The sequence below is a fragment of the Sceloporus occidentalis genome, unplaced genomic scaffold (assembly GCF_023333645.1).
Source record: "Sceloporus occidentalis isolate IW3139 unplaced genomic scaffold, rSceOcc1.0.p SCAF_8, whole genome shotgun sequence".
Lineage (NCBI taxonomy): Eukaryota > Metazoa > Chordata > Lepidosauria > Squamata > Phrynosomatidae > Sceloporus > Sceloporus occidentalis.
Genome location: NW_028316988.1, coordinates 26,340,612 through 26,359,961, shown reverse-complemented (window position 1 = coordinate 26,359,961; position 19,350 = coordinate 26,340,612). Strand labels below are relative to the sequence as shown.

Genomic DNA, 19,350 nt, shown 5'->3' with positions numbered 1-19,350 from the left:
TTTTTTTGTAAGCAAGGCCACATTTTTTAATTGGGGCCCAGACTTGTCTGCTCTCGGCAGGGGATTTTGGCCTTTCCAATTTCAGAAAGAGGGAAAGAAAAATGAATTTAGGGGAAGAAAGGGAGATAGGGAAAGAAGCAAGAAACCTTACCGCTTTGCTTTCTCCCTTCATTCAAGAAACCAACAACCGGGAAAGGGGAGGATCACGCCATAGAAATGGATCCATTCAGGAAAGATTACAATTTCTTTTTAAATCAACGCTTCCATAAACACGCTTACCACACAGCCATGAAACCCACTGGATAACTTTGGGCAGGTCGCACCCTCTCAGCCTCAAAGGAAAGCAAGGGCAAACCTCCTCTGAACAAATCTTGCCTTGGTAGGGTCTCCGTAAGTCAGAAACAACTTGTGGGCACACAGCCACAACAACAAGTGTGCCATGAAGCCCATTGTCTCTGTGCAAAGGTCTGGCAACCACCAAATCTATGCTCTTGCATTGAGCCTGGGAATGAACTCCATGTCCCATGAAGGCACCTTCCATCTCTATGATTCTATGATACATAAAGAAGAGACACTCAAACTAAACAAAATCATCAGAAATATGCCAGGCATAGAAACCAGCCGGCTCTTCTGTTTGCTGGAGATAACAGAGCAAGAGACATGGATGCCTTTGTCTACTCATGTGCCATCTGTGGTTTTGTTTCCATCCTCGCTTGCCTTCCCTGCCACTCTTCCTTTGCCACCATAACAAACCCCGAAGCTAGATGTCAAGCAAGCTCATAATGAAGTTTCCCCATTAATTACCACTATTAAGAATCCAATTAGTGTGTTAGAACCGCTGGCAGGCCTGGGGAGCAGGAGACAAAGGCGGCGAGTGGCACAGAAAGAAGGAAAGGATGATAGGGGGGCTTAGCTAAAATAGACTCACTCTTTCTCAACCACCCTGCTGCTATTTTCTCCATTTAGCCGCCCACCTCAAGCCTAGCTGACAGCTTCTCAATATGGAGGAGTTGCTTGACATACGCATAAAAAGAGAGTGAAGTGAAGTCTTTATTGCAGGTGCGGCTTTGATGCAGAGTCCTAGAATTGGAAGGGACCCCAAGAGTCATCTGATCCAACCCCATTCTTCCTTGCAAGAAGACACCATCAAGGTCCTCCCTGTGACAGATGGCCATCCAGCCTCTGTTGAAAAACCTCCAAAGAAGGAGACTCCACCATCCTTGGAGGCAGCATATTCCTCTGTCGAACGGCTCTTACCATCACAAATTTCTTCCTAATGTTGAGGTGGAATATCTCTTTTCCTGAAGCTTGAATCCATTACAGGAAAAGAGATCCCACCTAAACGTTAGGAAGAACTTTGTGATGGTAAGGGCTGTTCATCAGAGGAATACGCTGCCTTCGATGCCCACTCCAGCTCTCTAGGACAGTGATCCCCAAATGTGGCTCCTCCAGATGTTTTGGACTTCAGTTCCCAGAATTCCTGACTGTTGGCCAAGTTCACTGGGGCTTTTGGGAGTTGAAGTCCAAAACACCTGGGTGATCAAAGTTTGGGAACCATTGCCCTAGGACAAACTTTTTCGCTCCTCACCCGGTGGGGCATTCTGGGTCTAGGGGATCCTTTGACTCTGCAGCCGAGATGGAAGCGCTGATCTCTCTGCCAGCCCTTCCAGTCCTGCCATTGATCAGCTCAGCTTGAAAAATGAAGCCCCAGCCTTCTGCTAATCAAGATAAATTGAGCTTGAAGCAGGCTGCCATCTCTTACCGTAAAGCCTGAGCTGAGCTGGTCCTTCCCTCTCCTGGCCCTGGGCCCATTCCTCTTGGCTTTGCAGGAGGCGATGCTTGGCTGACCTTGCTTTCTCATTTCTCTTCCTTTTGGGTGAAAACTATTGAGGCCACAATAAGTATCAAAAATTGAGGAAAAGCCAGGGGAGAAACTGATGCTCGGTGTCTGAAAATGGACCATTCTGTTCTGTTCCAAGATGCAGCCATGTTACTCTGTAGACTCAGTATGTAGAGAGATCTTGTCGCACCTTTGAGACTCACTGAAAGAAAGAAATTAGCAGCATGAGCTTTCAGTCTACCTCCAAATGCATCTGAGGATGTAGACTGAAGTCTGCGAAAGTTCATGCTGCCAACTTCTTTCTTTCTGTTCGTCTCAAAGGTGCTACAAGATCTCTCTACATATCCATTCTCTTCTGTTGTGTGCCTTCTAGTTGTTTCTGACTTATGGTGACCCTAAGGCAAACCTATCATGGGGTTTTCTTGGCATAGTTTGCTTTTCTTTGGGGTCGAGAATATGTGACTTACCTGAGGTTACCCATTGGGTTTACTTGGCCAAGCAAGGGATTCAAACCCAGGTCTCCAGAGTCATAGTCCACTCAAACCACTACACTATGCTGGCTCTTGTCTGACCTTTCCCTGGGTCAGAGAGGGATACAAAAGTGCAGGGAATGAATTACCCTGCACACAAAGCGACATCTTGTGGCCTAGCAAAAGGATGTGTGGTTGCTGGGTCATCTGTGAGCTTAAAATGCCCTCTTGTGGTGATGGGTCAACAGTGTAGCAGCCCCAAAAGCCAATGCAATTTTAGGCTGCATCAACACAAGTATAGTGTTTAGATCAAGGGATGTAATAGTGCCACTCTATTCTGCTTTGGTCTAGCCTCACCTGGACTACTGCGTCCAGTTCTGGAAAACACAATTAAAAAAAGATGTGGACAAGATGGACGGTGTCCAGAGAAGGGCACCAAAATGGTGGAAGGGCTGGAAACCATAAAGTCCTATGAGTAGAGACTTAGGGAGCTGAGTGTGTTTAAGCTGGAGAAGGGATGGTTAAGAGGTGATATGGTAGCCCTGTTTAAATGTTTAAAGGGATCTCATATTGAGGATGGCGCAAGCTTGCATTCTGCTGTTCCAGAGAACAGGACACAGAGCAATGGATACAAACTACAGTAAAAAAGATCTCACCTCAAAATTAGGAAGAACTTCCCAATGGTAAGAGCTGTCCAACAGTGGAAGACGCTCCCTTGGAAAGTGGTGGGTTCTCCTTCTTTGGAGGTCTTTAAACAGAGGCTGGATGGCCATCTGTTGGGGATGCTTTGATTGAGAGTTCCTGCATGGCAGGGGATTGGACTGGATGGCCCTTGTTGTCTCTTCCAACTCTATGATCTTATGATTCTATGGGTTGGTTTGCTGGATGAAGAAACCCAAGCCTCATTCACATTACTCAATTCTAATGCAATGATTCCACTTTAACTGGGAATCCTGGGGTTGGCAGTTTAGTTTGAGCATTGGACTGCAACCTTGGAGAATAAGGTTCAAAGCTTTGATTGCCCATGGAAACCCACTGGGTGACTGTGGTCAAGCCACACTCTCTCGGCCTCAGAGAGAGGGAAAGGCAAACCCCCTCTGAACAAATCTTGCCAAGAAATTCCTGTGATAGGGTTGCCATGGGTTGGAAATGGCTTGAAAGCACACAACAACCGCAGCAACTGGAAATTCATGGCCAGGGAATTCTGGCTAAACTGTACTACAAATCCCATGGTTCTATACAAGAACTAGTCATAGCAGTTAAAGTGGAACCATAGCACTATAACTGTGCAGATGCAAATGCAAAGCCAGGCTAAACAATTGTTGTGTTGGTGGAAGTAGATGAAATACAGAGTCAGGAGATTAATAAGAATGTGGATTATGTTGTTATTTTCCATCAAGTCAGCTTCACCTTATGACAATCCTATGACAGAGAAGCCTCCAAGAGCCCTGGTCATCTGTTCATGTCTTGCAAACTCGGTTCAACCATGGCTTGCTTGCTTGGATCCATCCACCTTTCACACAGCCTTCCTCTTTTCCCAGCATTATTATTTTTTCTCCCCAATGATTCACATTGTCTCACAATCTGGGCAAACTACAAAAGCCTCAGTTTAGTCATTTTGGCTTCCAGAGAGAGAACTCAAGCTTGATTTGCTGTCAGATGCATTTATATTTCTTTTTGGCAGTCCATGGTATGCATAGAACTCTCCTCCAGCCCCACGTTTCAAATCCGTTGATTTTATTTCCCCTGTCAGTTTTCTTCGCTGTCCTGCTTTAACATCCTTACATAGAAATGGGGAATATAATGAGATGGATGATTCTGAATTAGATATTTAATGACAGGCCTTTCAACTTGAAGTTCTTATATAGTTCCTTCGGGGCTACCTTCCCAAGTCTTAGCCTTCTTCTCATTTCTCAACTACAATCTACATTTTAATTTATGGGTGAGTTTTGTGGCTGAGCAGGGAATCGAATCTTGTTCTCCAGAGTCTGTTTTTTCCTATTCTACTTTGTCCATGCTCAGAGGCACACGTCTTCCTCTGTCTTCTCTACTCTTGGCCTGCAAAAAGATCTTCCTTGAAACCTTGGCAAGAGACAGGTTTTGAAAGACCCCCAGCTCCACACATAGGAAGAATCTTTTGATGGATGCAACCTCATCCTTTGTCCTCTTTTGTCATCCAGTGCTTCCTTCCCCGCCTCCATAGTGCCTCCACCACTCTCTCTGGCCTGGACTACATTTCCCAGCTTGCTTTCACAGCTGCGCAGAGAGAAGAGGCCATGATCAGCATCATTCCCTCCTCCTTTCCCCCACCAGCTTTGTTAATGCCAGCCAAAGAAGGGAGGGAAGATCACCCCAGACAACACCGCCTCCCTCCTCCTGAAACCCTGCCCAGAAGCATCCTCCTCCTTGGTCCATGCCAGAGGAGGTGCCAGCTTTGGGGGCATTTTGTTTCCCCTCTGTCTCCAAAAGAAAACTCCCTTGGGTTGAGCAGAGCTGAAGATGGGAGACCAAAAGGTAAGGATGCTGATGGGGAGGGATGGAGAGGATGCAGCAATGGCTGGACCACAAGGAGAAAAGAGGATTGTCTCAGGCATAAAGTCAGCCTGGCCTGTAATGTGTGAAGGTGGGGACCGAAAGGTAATGATGCTGATGGGAAAGGGATGCAAAGGATGCAGCAATGGCTGGACCAAAGGAAGAAAAGAGCATTATCTTAGACAGAAAGTCATCCTGGCCTATAATGTGAGAAGGTGGGGGACCAAAAGGTAAGGATGCTGATGGGTGAGGGATGCAAAGGATGCAGCAATGGCTGGACCACAGGGAGAAAGGAGCATTATCTTAGACAGAAAGTCAGCTAGGCCTGTAATGTGTGAAGGTGGGGGACCAAAAAGTAAGGATGCTGATGGGAAAGGCTTGCAGTAATGGCTGGACCACAGGGAGAAAAGAGGACCATCTTAGACAGAAAGTTAGCCTGGCCTGTAATGAGAGGCTTTTTTTGTAAGTTGGTCTCTCACCCTAAATCTTCCCATCTCCCTCCTCCATTTCCATACCCCTTCCTTTCCCCTTTGCTTTGTCATCTTCCTCTTGCTCTTTTCTAGGTGCCTCTTTAGGAGAGCCACCGAGTGGGACAGGTGAGGGCCGAAATAAAGGATATTAAGGAAAGAAAGGATATTTATGAAAGCAGGACACTTAGCCAGGCTCATGAGGATCCATGGAGACAGAACAGAAGAGGAGAGAATAGCTGGCCCTGGGGAGGGATCATTTGCAAGTAAAAGGAAACCATTTCTGATAACTTCAGTGATGGGAATGTTTTGGCTTGTGTGTGTGTTTAGGTTTCCTCTTCAGGCCTTGTAGTGTCTTCCCCAGGTTAAAAATGACAATCTCTGCCACATAGTTGGGTTGCTCACAGGAACTTTCTTTTTGCTCTTTGAAATAAGGATGCCCTAAGGAAGATCATCACCACATTGGCTGTGAAAAATGAAGAAATCCAGAATTTCATCTACGTGCTCAAACAGATGCTCCAGAATGTGGAGGTAATGTGCAAAATTCAACAACTGGTTCAGCGGTACAAGAACAATTCATCTTGGTCTTTAAGGAGTTGCGCTTAAGCGCTCCTGAAAGATCCCTCTCCAGCCTCTGTTTGAAGACCTCCAAAGATGGAGGTCCACCACCCTTTGAACATTCAAACCAGCTCCTTCACTTTTGGAGAAAGAAAGCCAGTCTTCCAATGCTAGTGATCTGGATGTGAAGTCTTATCTTCTGGGTGCTCCCAAATCAGGGATGCAGCAAATCTCTTTCTGGTTTTAATCTAGATTTCACTAGAGTTCTATCCAAAGTTCCAAACCTTGGAACTCAGAACGGATTCAGCATAGAAACCATTAGTGACCATGGCTCCAACCCACCCTGGCATTATCCTATAATGAAAGATGAGGGATAAGTTTAATAAAGGAAGGGTGGGATCCCATAGAGTCTCTCTTCCGCCTCTCCTTGCATGCGACATTAAATGTTTCATGTTTCGGCCTGTTATGTTGGCTTCCACCAGGCCAATTCGGATCGGGTCCAGAAAGACTTAGAGGCTGAGTTCCAGTCGCTGTATATCCTACTGGATGAACTCAAGGAAGGGATGATCATGAAGATCAAGCAAGACCGGGCCAGCCGGACCTATGAGTTGCAGGTAAGGGAACGCTGTCTTCCATAAATATTGTCTTCCTCCTTCCATGTTCCAACTGCCATTGGTCTCCAATTGGCGAGAAGAGCAGCCAGATGCAGCCATCATGCCTTTGCATGATGTTGAAAGTCCTGCCTTTCATGTTCCAACTGTCATTGCTTTGGCCTTAGAGGGAGAGAAGAGCATGTTTCAATGGCCATTTTTCTGAACTTGGAGGGAGAGAAGGGCAGCCAGCATCTGCTGAACTTAATCTGTAGGATTCTGTAGAAGCCATGCCAATGAAAGTGGGATGGAACTGATATAACTGTATAGTGTTGCTGGATACTTGGCTGATGGACTGATTGGGTGGTCAAGGATAAATCCTGACACCTCAGACATATTTGTTATAGATCCTTCTCAACTTGGTTTTCTCCATGGGCCGATTCATTCTCCTCTCTGCTAAAACTCCCGCAGAACCAGCTGGCCGCTTGCACCAAAGCCCTGGAGAGCTCCGAAGAGCTGCTGGAGACAGCTAACCAGACGTTACAGGGAGCCGAGAACCACGATTTCAACCAGGTAAAAATAAAAAAGGGGACACAAGGGTTGGTTTTCTGGGGTTGGCTTCCACGCTGAGTTGGCTTCCGAGTCAGAGGTGCCGCGAATCTACCCCAGGGTTTATTCTAGTCCTGAAAGGAGCCCTCCAAAGTGCTGAATCTATTTGGGAGCACTTAGATAACTCCTTTCTGAGTCAATGGAATAAATCTAGGCATGGATTTGGTACATCCTTGATCTGCCACTGGTAAGGGCTGTCCATGGGTGAGAGGTATAGTTGGACAATGTGGCAGGAGGATCTCACCATGGTTGTCATGACCATGGTCCCCATGGAGTGGAGGATAAAGGGTGAGAAATGGAGTCAAATATCCATTTGTAACTCTAGAAATGTGCCTCCCAAATCTTCCTCTTTGCAGGCTAGAACTAAGTACATCTGTGGATCACCTTGGCTGGTCATGAGACCATTATAGTCGGGAACAGAGTACATGGACATTGATAGAATTTCATGTCATTCATGTTGTTGTTGCTTGATGCCGAGTGCCTTCAGTTCATTTCTGACTAAGGTGACTCTATCATGGGGTTTTCTTGGCAAGATTTGTTCAGAGGAGGTTTGCCATTGCCTCCCTCTGAGGCTGAGAGAGTGTGTCTTGCCCAGGGTCACTCAGTGGGTTTCTATGGCCAAGCAGAATAAGGCCTATTGAGTTCAGTGGGGCTTACCACTGAGTAGACCTACCAAGAATTGCACCAGCTACAGAATGCAACCATTCTCTCTTAGCAATGTTCCCTGCTTTGATTATTCCTTTCTTTCTTCTCTTCCTCCTTCTCTGCTTTTCTCTCTTCCTTCTGATGCTTCGAAGGCTGCTAAACAGATCAAGGACAGGTACGCGGCACACCAGAAATTGCCTCCCCTCCACCTTCTGCAAACAGCACGGTTGGCCTCCGTCCATTTGAGCCCAAATATAAAACATTGCAACGGTATCTCCCCTATCCTCCCCCTTCCTGGTTGGGTCTTGGGTTCGAGAGCTATTGAGCCTCCTCTCGCCCCTTCAATATTGTTAGAGAGCCTTATCCCACTACATTGTTATATGTATTCCACTTTAACTGCCTCCTGTGGCATCCTGGGATTTTCACTTTAGCATTTAGCATTTAGCATTCTCAGCCCAAGAAGTCTTGGGCCTCACTGAACTACAAATCCCAGAAGTCCACAGAAGGTTGCTATGACAGTTAATGCCGTATATATAGCTATAACTGTGAAATGTGGTAAAGGCTGTCACCACACTGCAGGACACATTGCATGCGCATAATAATAATAATAATAATAATAATAATAATAATAATAATTTCACCTTTTCCCCTCCATCTTCTTGTGGGTTGTCTCCTCATCCAGTGTGACAATGGCACCCGCCTTCCGACTCTCCCTTAAGGCCAAAGTCAGTGACAACATGAGCCACCTGATGGTTGACTTTGCCCAAGAACGCCGGATGATACAGTCCCTGAAATTCCTGCCAGGTAAGACGACTATATTTCAGGGTTGGATGGATGAGTCAAAGGTCAGTGGTTACAGCACTGGACCAAGGATTTGTGAGATCCAAGGGTGAAATGTAAACGAAGAGATATAGGACGAGGGACACCTGGCTTGACTATGATCCATGCAAAAGGGATCTAGGAGTCCTAGTGGACCACCAGTTGAACATGAGCCAACAGTGTGATGCAGCAGCTTAAAAAGCTAATGTGATTCTAGAATGCATGACTAAAGCTTAGTGGCTAGATGAAGTATAGACCCACTCTATTCTGCTCACCTGGAATATTGTGAAAGACCGCAACTCCCTTCATGGCTGGCCTGCAAAGCCAGTGACCATGTTGGCTGGGGTGATGGGAGTTACAGTCATCATTCATAGAATATGGAGTTATTTGAGTGCCTCGTGATGGTTATTGTGGAAAAAATGGGGGTGATGGGGCGGAGGGGAAGGAAGATGGAACCAAGCCCCTTCTTTTTGGAGAGGCTAAATGGCCATCTGTCGGGGTGCTTTGACTGTGCCTTCCTCCATGGCAAGAGGCTGGACTGGATAGCTTTTGGGGGCACCTTCCAACTCTAGGAGTCTATGATCCTAAGTGTTAGAGGCAGAATAAAGTTGGCGACCCCACTTTCTTCATCCCATCTTAGTCCCCAGCGCACCTGAGATTGACGTGGCCGAATCTCTGGTGGCCGACAACTGCGTGTCCCTGGTCTGGAGGATGCCGGATGAGGACAGCAAGATTGACCATTATGTCCTGGAGTACCGCAAGACCAACTTCGAGGGGCCGCCCCGGGTGAAAGAAGACCAGCCGTGGATGGTCATCGAAGGGATCAAGCAGATGGAGTACACCTTGTCCGGTGAGGCAGGCTGACCATCCATTTTGGTCACGGGGTGTATCTACACACATCCTGGGGTGTGTTGTACTGTTTTGAAGGGTATGGTTTTTTAGTGCTTTCATCTTCTTTCTTAAAATTGGGATTCCATTTTTAAACAAGTGATATGTTTTGATATTTCAATAGTTTAACTCTAGAGTTATTGTCTCTTCGGTAAGTTTGCAGTTGTCCCCTGCTTTTAAACGTTAAGCTGCTTTGAGTCCCAGTTTTTTGGGGAAAAGTGGAATACAAATAAATGTAATAATAGTAATAATAATAGAATTAAAAGATACAGCCGTGTTAGTGTATAGATCAATACACAGAGAGATCTTGTAGCACCTGAGGAATGCATCTGAGGAAGTAGACTGACGTCTATGAAAGCTCATGCTGCCAATTTCTTTCTTTCAGTCTCAAAGGTTCAACAAGATCTCTCTATGTAATAATAATAATAATAATCCAAGTCAAAGCCTTCTTTTACCTAGGGAACTCATTCTTTCTCTTCTCCTACCCCTTCTCCCTTCTCCCTCCCAAATATTTTGTTGTTGTTCTTGATTCCTGTCCGTCCGTCCATCCATCCATCCATCCATCCATCCATCCATCTATCTATCTATCTATCTATCTATCTATCTCATGTCCTCTACCTTGCAGGGCTGAAATTCGATATGAAATACATGAATTTCCGAGTCAAAGCTTGCAATAAAGCGGTGGCCGGAGAGTTCTCGGAGCCGGTCACTTTGGAGACGAGAGGTGGGTAAAATCGTGGATAATGGGATTTATGGAGAAATTGTGTAGCAAGAGGGAGTGGGTTAGGAAAATACTGAGGGTTTTTCCCCTCCAAGGAGTGGCATAAGTAACAGAAGAAATAATGGGCATCAGTCGGAGCAGATGCAACAGATTCCAAAATACTAAGAATAATACTAAGAAAATAGTAGGGGAATAGTAGGGTTTTTTGGGCTCTGTGGCCATGTTCTAGATGAGTTTATTCCTGATGTTTCGCCTGCATCTGTGGCTGGCATCTTCAGAGAAGCTACCAGCCACAGATGCAAGTGAAACATCAGGAATAAAGTCGTCTAGAACATGGCCACAAAGCCCAAAAAACCCACAAAAGACTATGGATGCCGGCCATGAAAGCCTTCGACTTCACATTCTTTGTGTGCCTTTAAGTCATTTCCAATTTATGGTGACTCTACGGCAAGCCTATCGTGGGGTTTTCTTGGCAAGGTTTGTTCAGAGGAGGTTTGCCATGGCCTTCCTCTGAGGCTGAGAGTCTGTGACTTGCCTAAGATCACCCACTGGGTTTCATGACTGAGCTGGGAATTGAACCCGGGTCTCCAGAGTTGTAGTCCAACACTCAAACCAAATGGGAAGGGCCTAAATGGGAAGAGGCTCTGCTGTGTGGATTTCTCTGAACTGGTCCCATTTGTTAGCATTGGCTTTTCCCTATCCTCAGCCTTCATGTTTCGCCTGGACGCCGCCACCAGCCACCAGAACCTCAAAGTGGAAGACCTCTGTGTGGAATGGGATGCCATGGGCGGCAAGGTGCAGGATATCAAAGCCCGGGAAAAGGATGGAAAGGGCCGCACCGCATCCCCAGTGAATTCTCCGGCCAGGTAACCCCTTCATCTTTGGTTTTTCTCTGCTGTGTTGGCATCCTGGAAACCTTATTCTTTAGGGATTGCAGCTCCTAGAATACTCCTGACCGAGGGATAGAATCATAGAATTGGAAGAGACCCCAAATGTCATCCAGTCCAACTCCCTGCCATGCAGGGAAACACATTCCTAATGTGGCTAGAAGAGGACGACAGGACTGACATTGGTCTCCCGCACCCTCAAATCCAATACCTCGATCTCAAAGCGCATTGCTTCACTCTTCTCTGTCTTTTCTTTTCCTCGCAGGTGTGTGCAGTCCCCAAAAAGGATGCCAACCGGACGTGGCGGAAGGGACCGCTTCACGGCCGAATCCTACACAGTATTGGGTGAGGATCAGATCAGTTTCCCAACATGGTTGCCAGCTTCTGACTTTATATCAGTATCCCTCTCCAATGTAGTATATAGTAGTTTGAGTGTTGTATTAGGACTCTGGAAGGCCAGAGTTCAAATCCTGCTCAGCCATAGATGTCACCATCCATGTCTGAGCAGACAATCTCTCAGCCTTAGATAAAGTCTATAGCAAACTGGATAATTCTTGGTGCCATTCTGTTGAGCAGCAGTTGTGTGCCTTCAAGTCACTTCTGACTTACGCAACCCTAAGGCGAACCTATTAGGGGATTTTCTTGGAAAGATTTGTTCAGAGAGGGTTTGTCATTGCCCTCCTCTAAAGCTGAGAGACTGTGAGTTGCAAGCGGGGATTCGAGCCCTAGCCTCCAGAGTCATAGTCCAGTGCTGAAACCACTATGCCACACTGGCTCTAAAGTATAGGATGCACACCCACAATGTGCCACCACAATGCAAAGTATAGAATATGCAACCATAAGGCAAAGTACTGGGTGCACAACAGCAATGATAAATAACAACACAAAATGTCAAGTGTGTGCTCACAATGTGCAAATGCGACACAAAAGTATAGAGTGAAAAACCGCAGTTCAAAGTATTGGATGCAGAACCCCAATATGCAATCACAAGGCAAAGCATAGGATGCTTTGCACAATCGCAATGAAAGCATAGGTTGCACAAGCACAATGTGCCCTCATGACCCAAAGTATAGAGTGCACAAGCACAATGGAAAGTATTGGATGCACAGCAGCAATGCACAAGCACAATGCAAAATATAGGGTGTACAACCACAATGTGAAGTACTAGGTGCACAACAACAATGCTTGACCACAATGAAAGTATAGGAAGCACCACCACAATGCAAAGTATATGACAGAGAGCCGCAATGTACAATCCTAATGCAAAGTATAGAATGCGCGATCCCAATGGCAAATAGAGAATGCACAACCCCAAAGCAAAGTACAAGAAGCACAACCACAATGTGAAGTGCACAGCTTGCAAAGACAAGGCACAGCTGAACATGTTCTGTGTGCAACTCTGCATCCACTCCTATCAACACAGTACAATATGCCAGTGGAGTAATGGTGACTTTTTGGGCCCGTGTAGAAGGTATGAGTCCCACATGTCTATGTCCTTAAGTCAATTCTGGCCAATATCTGGGTCTCACATATGTGACACCATGATATTTCTGAGAAGGGGATGTCATGGAGGCGCTCTCTCGCTTCCAGCCTCTTTCCCATGGCATCTTCCTTGCTCTTTCTCACAGGAGACACCCTGATCGATGGCGGAGACCACTACTGGGAGGTGCGCTACGACCGAGACAGCAAAGCCTTTGCGATTGGGGTGGCCTACCGGTCTCTGGGCAAGTTCGACCAGCTGGGAAAGACCTCCTCCTCCTGGTGCCTCCACCTCAACAACTGGCTCCAAGTCAGCTTCACAGCCAAACACAACAACAAAGCAAAGGTCTTAGAAGTGCCAGTTCCGGACATCATCGGTGTCTACTGCAATTTCCATGAAGGTGAGTCCCTCAAGGATCTATCTATCTATCTATCTATCCATCTCCATATATATATACCATAGGAATTGGTATAATTCTAGGGCCATAGAATCACACTAAAGGACCTAGACATTACCAGAGAAGTGTTCTCTCTAGGAATCATTAGGTCAGTGATGGCAAACCTATGGCATGCGTACCAGAGGTGGCACTCAGAGCCCTTTCTGTGGGCACACATGCTGTCACCCTAGCACAGAGTCTGCCAGTTTCTTACTAGAAAGCCAGAGGGATGTGGCACATTGCAATAAATAAGTGGGGTCTGGGTTGCAGTTTGGGCACTCGGTCTGTAAAAGGTTCATCATCACTGCGCTAGGTCTTGCAGCACGACTTTATGGTCAACTTTCATCATAGAATCATACTGGAGGATGCAGAGATTACTAGAGAGGTGTTCTCTCTAGGAATCACTAGGTCCTCCAGCATGATTCTGTGGTCAATTTCCACCATAGAATCATGCTGGAGAACCTAGAAGTTACTAGAGAAGAAGCCAATGGAGCGTTGAAACTTGCATCATGCATTTTGTGCATTTTGGTTGGACACATAAAGATATTGCTCTTTGGTGGATTTGGGAATTTATTGTATCTGGGCTTGTGACACTTCTCAGTGGCATATGGCTATCCATGGTCAGAAACAGGACGCTGGAATGGATACGTAGTTTGGTACAACCCAACAAGGCTCTTTATGGATCTTGGATCATTTCCTCCTCTCCCATGGATTATCCCTCAACCTGGATGCCATCTGTCTCATATCTTCCTATTTTGTTCCTTTCCAGGTTTCCTCTCGTTCTACAATGCTAAAACCAAGCAGCTGCTCCATACGTTTCGGTCCAAATTTACCCAACCGGTTCTTCCGGCTTTCATGGTGAGAGTTTTGGGGAAAGAGCGGTTGTGCGGTTTCCCGGTATTTGCTCCAAAAAATAAATAAATTCAGCACTACCCAAGAATTGTAGCTTCGATTTAAAGAAAAGGAAAGTATCTAGTCCTCAGGACTGTAGAAGGAAGCAGGATAAGGCAGATGCTGAAGGAACCAGAGATCTAAGAAATGTTTTTAATGCAAATTAATTAGCTTTGTTAACATTGCAGGAAATGTTCTGAACTAATAAATGAGATCCTTTGGGAGAGGTGGGATAATAATAATAATAATAATAATAATAATAATAATAATAATAATAATAATATAGTGAGGGACTGTGGAAACTGTAGTCCAAAAACATCAAAGATATATGAATCCATTCCAAGTTGAAGGATGGGCAAATACTACTACTACTACTACTACTAATGACGATGATGTGTAATAACGTGTTTTGTTTTTTAACATGCTATACCGCACCTCGAGTTTTGATGAGAGGTGAATAATAATAATAATAATAATAATAATAATAATAATAATAATAATATATTTATTGCCTCTCCTCAAGACTTGAGGTGGGATAAAGCATGTTAAAAACAAAACCTATTTTTTTTCTTGTATGATTAATCTGTAAAGTGATAAATTAGGAGTAACAGAAGAAAATGAAGTTTCGGTTCATAAAGATGGTATTGATTTTTATTTAAGGATTTAAGTTAATTAATTACAAGAGTTAGTAGGTTATTAGAAAATGGTTCAAATAAACAACACTGCAGTTTAGGAAGTACAAGAAAAAATTAATAATATGTATTTGTCATTTAAATAATAAGTTTTATGTCAATTTTTTGGTTATATTTCTTTTTTTTCTTCCTTTTTGTTTTTTTCTTCTTTCTCTTTTCTTTTATTTAGTAGAATGTGTAATTAATTTCTTTGTAGGTATTTATATGATTTTTGTGTTGTATGTATTTCTTTTTTGACTTATATGTTGAATACATATTAAATTAAAAAACAACAACTAACCCCCCCCCCCCCCCGCAAGAACCAAAACCCAGTTTTTAAAAATGGGTTTTAAAGAAATGAGGGTTAGCTTCAATGAAGGTGGGGAACCTTTCGCACTCCAGGTGCCTTGTATTCCAGCTCCCATCATCCTCAAACCATCCTGGTAAGGGAAGATGGGGATTGTAGTCCAAAACATCCAAAGGATTATCTGATCTTCTAGACCCCCTTTTCTAATCTCTTGGCTACCTTTCGTTTGACTCTTGGTTAGGTTTGGTGCGGCAGCTTTCACGTCTATTCCGGCTTGCAAGTCCCCAGCGCCGTCAAATGCCTTCAGAAACGCAACAGCGCTACCAGCAGTTCCAACGCCAGCCTGTCTTAGAAGAAACGCGCCGCGGCCTCGGTTTTACAGGATCGAGATCCTTTCTCGCCAAGATGGATGCCCGGAACAACCGACCCTACTTACAGACTTCTACAGCAGTATTCGTTTTTCTAAGTTAGGACGACAATTATTTTTCGCCTCCCAGTTCTTGGACTTTCCCAGAGGAAGCACATGCACACCATGAATGTATTGGGTTTATTTGTTCTCTGTCTACGATTGTAAAAAAAGAAAGAGAAAGCCTCCTGTTATCACCCATCACAGGGGTCTTTCCCTCGCCAACCACCACATTGTCCACTTTTTTTGGCCTTCGGCAAGATGTGGGATAACAAACCTTAGCCAAAAAGGAAGATTGCAAACGGGGCTGGATGTTGATGCCAGGATCTCTCTAGCTCTATTTTCCATTTGCCCGTCTTAAAAAATGATAAGTTGATCCAGATTGTATAGCCTGAACAATGCAAAGGAAGCCAAACCGTGCAAGGGATCTTGTAGCACCTTTGAGATCAACGGAGAAGTTAGGACTTGATCAGACCAGCCTGCTCTCCCAGTTTAAGAATGGAAGCATACCAGTTTGGCACCATTTCTTATCACGCTTTCCTCCACGATAGCACTTTGGCGATCCATTGGTTGCACGATCTGTTTTCTGCACTGCCAAACGCCACTTTCCAAGTGGAAGTCACATCATATAGGACCGCCTGAGAAGCAGAACTGCCGCAGATGGGACTTATCGCACAAAGGCAGTAATGGAATAGCAGGCGAAATCGAGAGTCTATTGATGGGTTTTGCCTGTCAATGAAAAGGGCCACTATAGCAACAGATGGAACTCAAGGCAGTGGAACGGAGACGGCGTCGTGTGATAAACACTGGCCAAAGATGCTTCTGACCTATCCAAATTCTGCTTTTTAGCCTCTTTGAGTCCTTTATCTCAAACCTGCTACAAGATCCCTTTGGCTACTGATCTATGTCTTTGGATTCTGTCTCCTTTGTCTCAACTCTTTAGGAGAAAGAGACCTAAAAAGGTTGGGGAAGAGAAACCCTGTATCCCAATGAGGACTTGGAAAATATTGAAGATTAATTGTTGCACGGGGAGAGAAATGGGGATAGGTGGGTGGGATGGATGGAGATGCTGAAACTCTTGAAAAGGGGCACATCGCACTGAGCAGCTTGGTTGCCTGGTCTCACTGTTAATGAATATATCTCATATCTTGGCATAATGATGAAATGAAGGACTTCCTATCTCTTTCTCTGGTATCCCATGTAGACGGATACTTCATATTCAGGTTGCGATCCTATAGGGACAGCCATGGGAATAAGGCCCACAGAGCACAGCCAAGCTTCCTTCTATGTCTAGGTCAGTGGTTCCCAATCTTTGGTCACCCAGATGTTTTGGACTACAACTCCCAGCATGAGCAAGTGTCAGGATTTCTGTGGGTTGAGTTCCCAAACATCTGGAGGACCTACTTTGAGGACCACTGATCTAGATTCTAAAACTTGCGACGGATCACACTATCCTTCCTATCTGTTCTTCTTCCTTCCGTCTTTTCTTCTACCATGAGGGATAGAAACTCGGCTTTGCAATGAAAGCTGCCATTTGGAAAAGTGGCATCATGAGACGTCACTGTGATGACGGTGCTCCATCCTCATAGTTATGTCGACGATGCAGAGTTGTAACGTTAGAGTCATTTGACCTGGAAAGCTGAGCCGTTTGAGAGGTTGAACTTAATGGCCCTTGAGGTCTCTTCCAACTCTATGATTCTATGAGAGGTGAGGTTCGGTATCATGTTTTGCCTTTTTATGAGATACACACGTAGTTTCTGAATCATGTTTTGCCTTTCTGTGGGATGCACACATCGCCAAGCTTTAATCCAGGACTCCAAAACGGATCACAACGTCGCCACCTCTCCCGCCACCTTCCATTTTACTTTGACTTCTATGACAGCAATACAAGAAGAAACCAGCAAGGCTCTAGAACGGGAAGCTCGGAAACATCAGTGTTTGGGACTGTATCTCCCAGAATTCCCCGGCACGCATGGTCAGTGGATTCTGGGAGCTGCAGTCCATTAAAAAAGAAGCTAACGTTCCCATGCTCTGATTCCTTCTCAAAACAGCATACTGTCGACTGCTTGTAGAGATGTTTAAAAAAATGCTTTGGTTTGTTTTGATGTCTCACCACACAACCAGCTTCTGGCCTTAACAATAAACTGTAGACTTCTGCACAACCCACTAAACTTAGGTCTGTGTGTCTGAAGATTGGGGATGCCATGGCATAAACAACTAGCCCAATTAAAGTTATATATATCTTTAAACTACAAGATCATATGCACAGCCTCAATGTATTTACACGTACATCCTTTCATGTGGTTAAAGTGAAAATTTGGTAAAATGCGATGTTTAGTCCAAAAGGCAGATATTTGGGGATCAGGGGTGACATCCCATCTTAAGGTGTCACTTGGTTAGATCCACACTCCCCTATTGATGCCCCTGAGAGTGTGTGTGTTACATGAGACATATAAGATTTCCTTGAGCATTTTTCAATTGCTTTTTCAGGTGACTGGCCTAGTCTAGTGTCCCTGGTCAAGATGTCTGCCCTTGAGCGATAGGGAAGGATTCAGGGAAGAATGGACATCCTTTTGAGATGCCATACCATAGCGGTGCCACTTGAAAAGAGATAAGGAGATTGTCTGGAGAGAAGGACACAGAGGTCCCTAGGGACATTTTCCCCCTGGGAAACATTGGATGGACCACCATAGCCATCCTTTCTCGACTTTTTGTGGGTGTTTTGATAAGGGTGCAGTTTCCATCACTCTTGTATGGTAGCTCTCCGTTCCTGAAGCTTTCGTTCCAGTTCTTCTGACATCCCTGCAAAGGGAAAAGGGACTTTAAAAATATATATATCTATTTATTGCATTTATTTATACACTGCCTTTCTGCTTCATTAGGACCCCAGGTGGCTCACAAAAGAATAAGCTAAGAACAGTACAATTTTAATATTCTTTCCGTTCCTGTATCGGGGTCTCAGTGAGACGCTGGCATGAGTTAGGTCTCCAAATGTTGGGAACTAGGTACAGTTGTTATGGGGATCGGGGGGCAAAATGGGGACATTGCCTCCCCAAATAAGAATCCTACCCCATAATAATAATCATTTGATTTAATTTCTTTATTTCCAGGGTTTATATCCTGTCTTTTTCCACAATGGGATTCAAGGCTGGTTACAATATTTCAGTCTCCAAACTGCTAGCCTTGTAGAGGGTGAAAAAGAGCCAGTGTGGAGTAGTGGTCTGAGTGTTGGACTATGACTCCAGAGACCTGGGTTCGATTCCCAGCTCAGCCAAGAAACCCACTGGGTGAATTTGGGCATGTCACACTCTCTCAGCCTCGGGGGAAGGCCACAGAAAACCTCCTCTGAACAAATCTTTCCAAGAAAACCCCATGATAGGTTCCCCTTAAGGTCACTGTAAGTCAGAAATGACTTGAAGGCACACAACAACAAAAACAGAGGGTGAAATACTGAAAGTTATTCACAACTAGACAGGGACATCAATAGGGGCGTGCGGGAATGTGGACCACACCGGGTGACAAGTAAAAAAAGGTGCCACTTGCTATGCTGATGGAAAGGGTTGCCTTCTGGATATGGCAGGTGAGAACCAACTCTAAGGCCCTGTGATTCTGTCATTCTCCAACCCAAGCTATAATAGAGACCTTCACCTTGCTGGGATCTTTGTAATACATGATTGCATCTTCCTGCATGGCAGAACAGGGTTCAATTAGATGTCTCTTGGGGTCTCTTCCAACTCTAGGATTCTATGGCGGGATACAGACGGGCAAAAAGGGGTGTATTCATGACGTCATGAAGGTAGAGCCTTCAGACGGCCCTTACCTGAATGCCGTCATGAACGCGCCGTCTGCACGCCCCAAGCGGGAAGAAGCGGCATTAAAAAGGTGCTGCTTTTTTCCGCTTCTTTTTGATTTGCGGCGTACGTGCGCAGCTCCGTATGTAAGCTGCTGCACCGATACGTCAGAATTGCTACGCCGCAAATATAAGTTGCCTGTTTAAAAGCTCCGTGTCAGCTGCGTCGCATAATGGGTCGGGGTCCGGGACATGCGTGGTTTGCAGTCAAGCTTTAATTGCAACGTCCGCTGCCATGCAGCTGTGGAAGCTGCGGCACAGCTGCGGCGCATTTTAAGACTCG

The 19,350-nt window shown here is 45.2% G+C and overlaps 2 protein-coding genes across 4 annotated transcripts in view; one reads left to right on the top strand and one right to left on the bottom strand.

The window, feature by feature from the left end:
• Positions 1–4,656: 4,656 nt before the first annotated feature.
• FSD1 (fibronectin type III and SPRY domain containing 1) lies at positions 4,657–16,800 on the top strand. 2 transcript variants are annotated; one of them, XM_089535677.1, is made up of 13 exons: positions 4,657–4,824; positions 5,745–5,840; positions 6,350–6,481; positions 6,929–7,030; positions 7,864–7,886; positions 8,394–8,515; positions 9,171–9,380; positions 10,044–10,142; positions 10,846–11,005; positions 11,292–11,371; positions 12,655–12,906; positions 13,712–13,800; positions 15,053–16,800. In XM_089535677.1, the coding sequence occupies exons 1-13, from the start codon at positions 4,810–4,812 to the stop codon at positions 15,161–15,163; spliced, it is 1,491 nt and encodes a 496-aa protein (XP_089391803.1). In that variant the 5' UTR covers positions 4,657–4,809; the 3' UTR covers positions 15,164–16,800. The 2 variants fall into 2 exon arrangements, with proteins under 2 accessions (XP_089391803.1, XP_089391802.1); XM_089535676.1 differs by having other exon boundaries at positions 7,864–7,937.
• The window catches only part of STAP2 (signal transducing adaptor family member 2), a 21,932-nt gene continuing 19,373 nt past the window's right edge, over positions 16,792–19,350 (bottom strand). For both annotated transcript variants that reach the window (XM_089535686.1, XM_089535687.1), the window contains one exon: positions 16,792–18,019. In XM_089535686.1, coding sequence (XP_089391812.1) covers positions 17,961–18,019 — 59 coding nt within the window. In that variant the 3' untranslated portion in view covers positions 16,792–17,960. The remainder of the gene's footprint in view (positions 18,020–19,350) is intronic.

Coding starts and splice junctions, on each gene's coding strand:
- FSD1 (XM_089535676.1), top strand. Junction 5,841..6,349: donor AGATGCTCCAGAATGTGGAG/GTAATGTGCAAA, acceptor GGCTTCCACCAG/GCCAATTCGGATCGGGTCCA. Junction 11,372..12,654: donor CGAATCCTACACAGTATTGG/GTGAGGATCAGA, acceptor TCTTTCTCACAG/GAGACACCCTGATCGATGGC.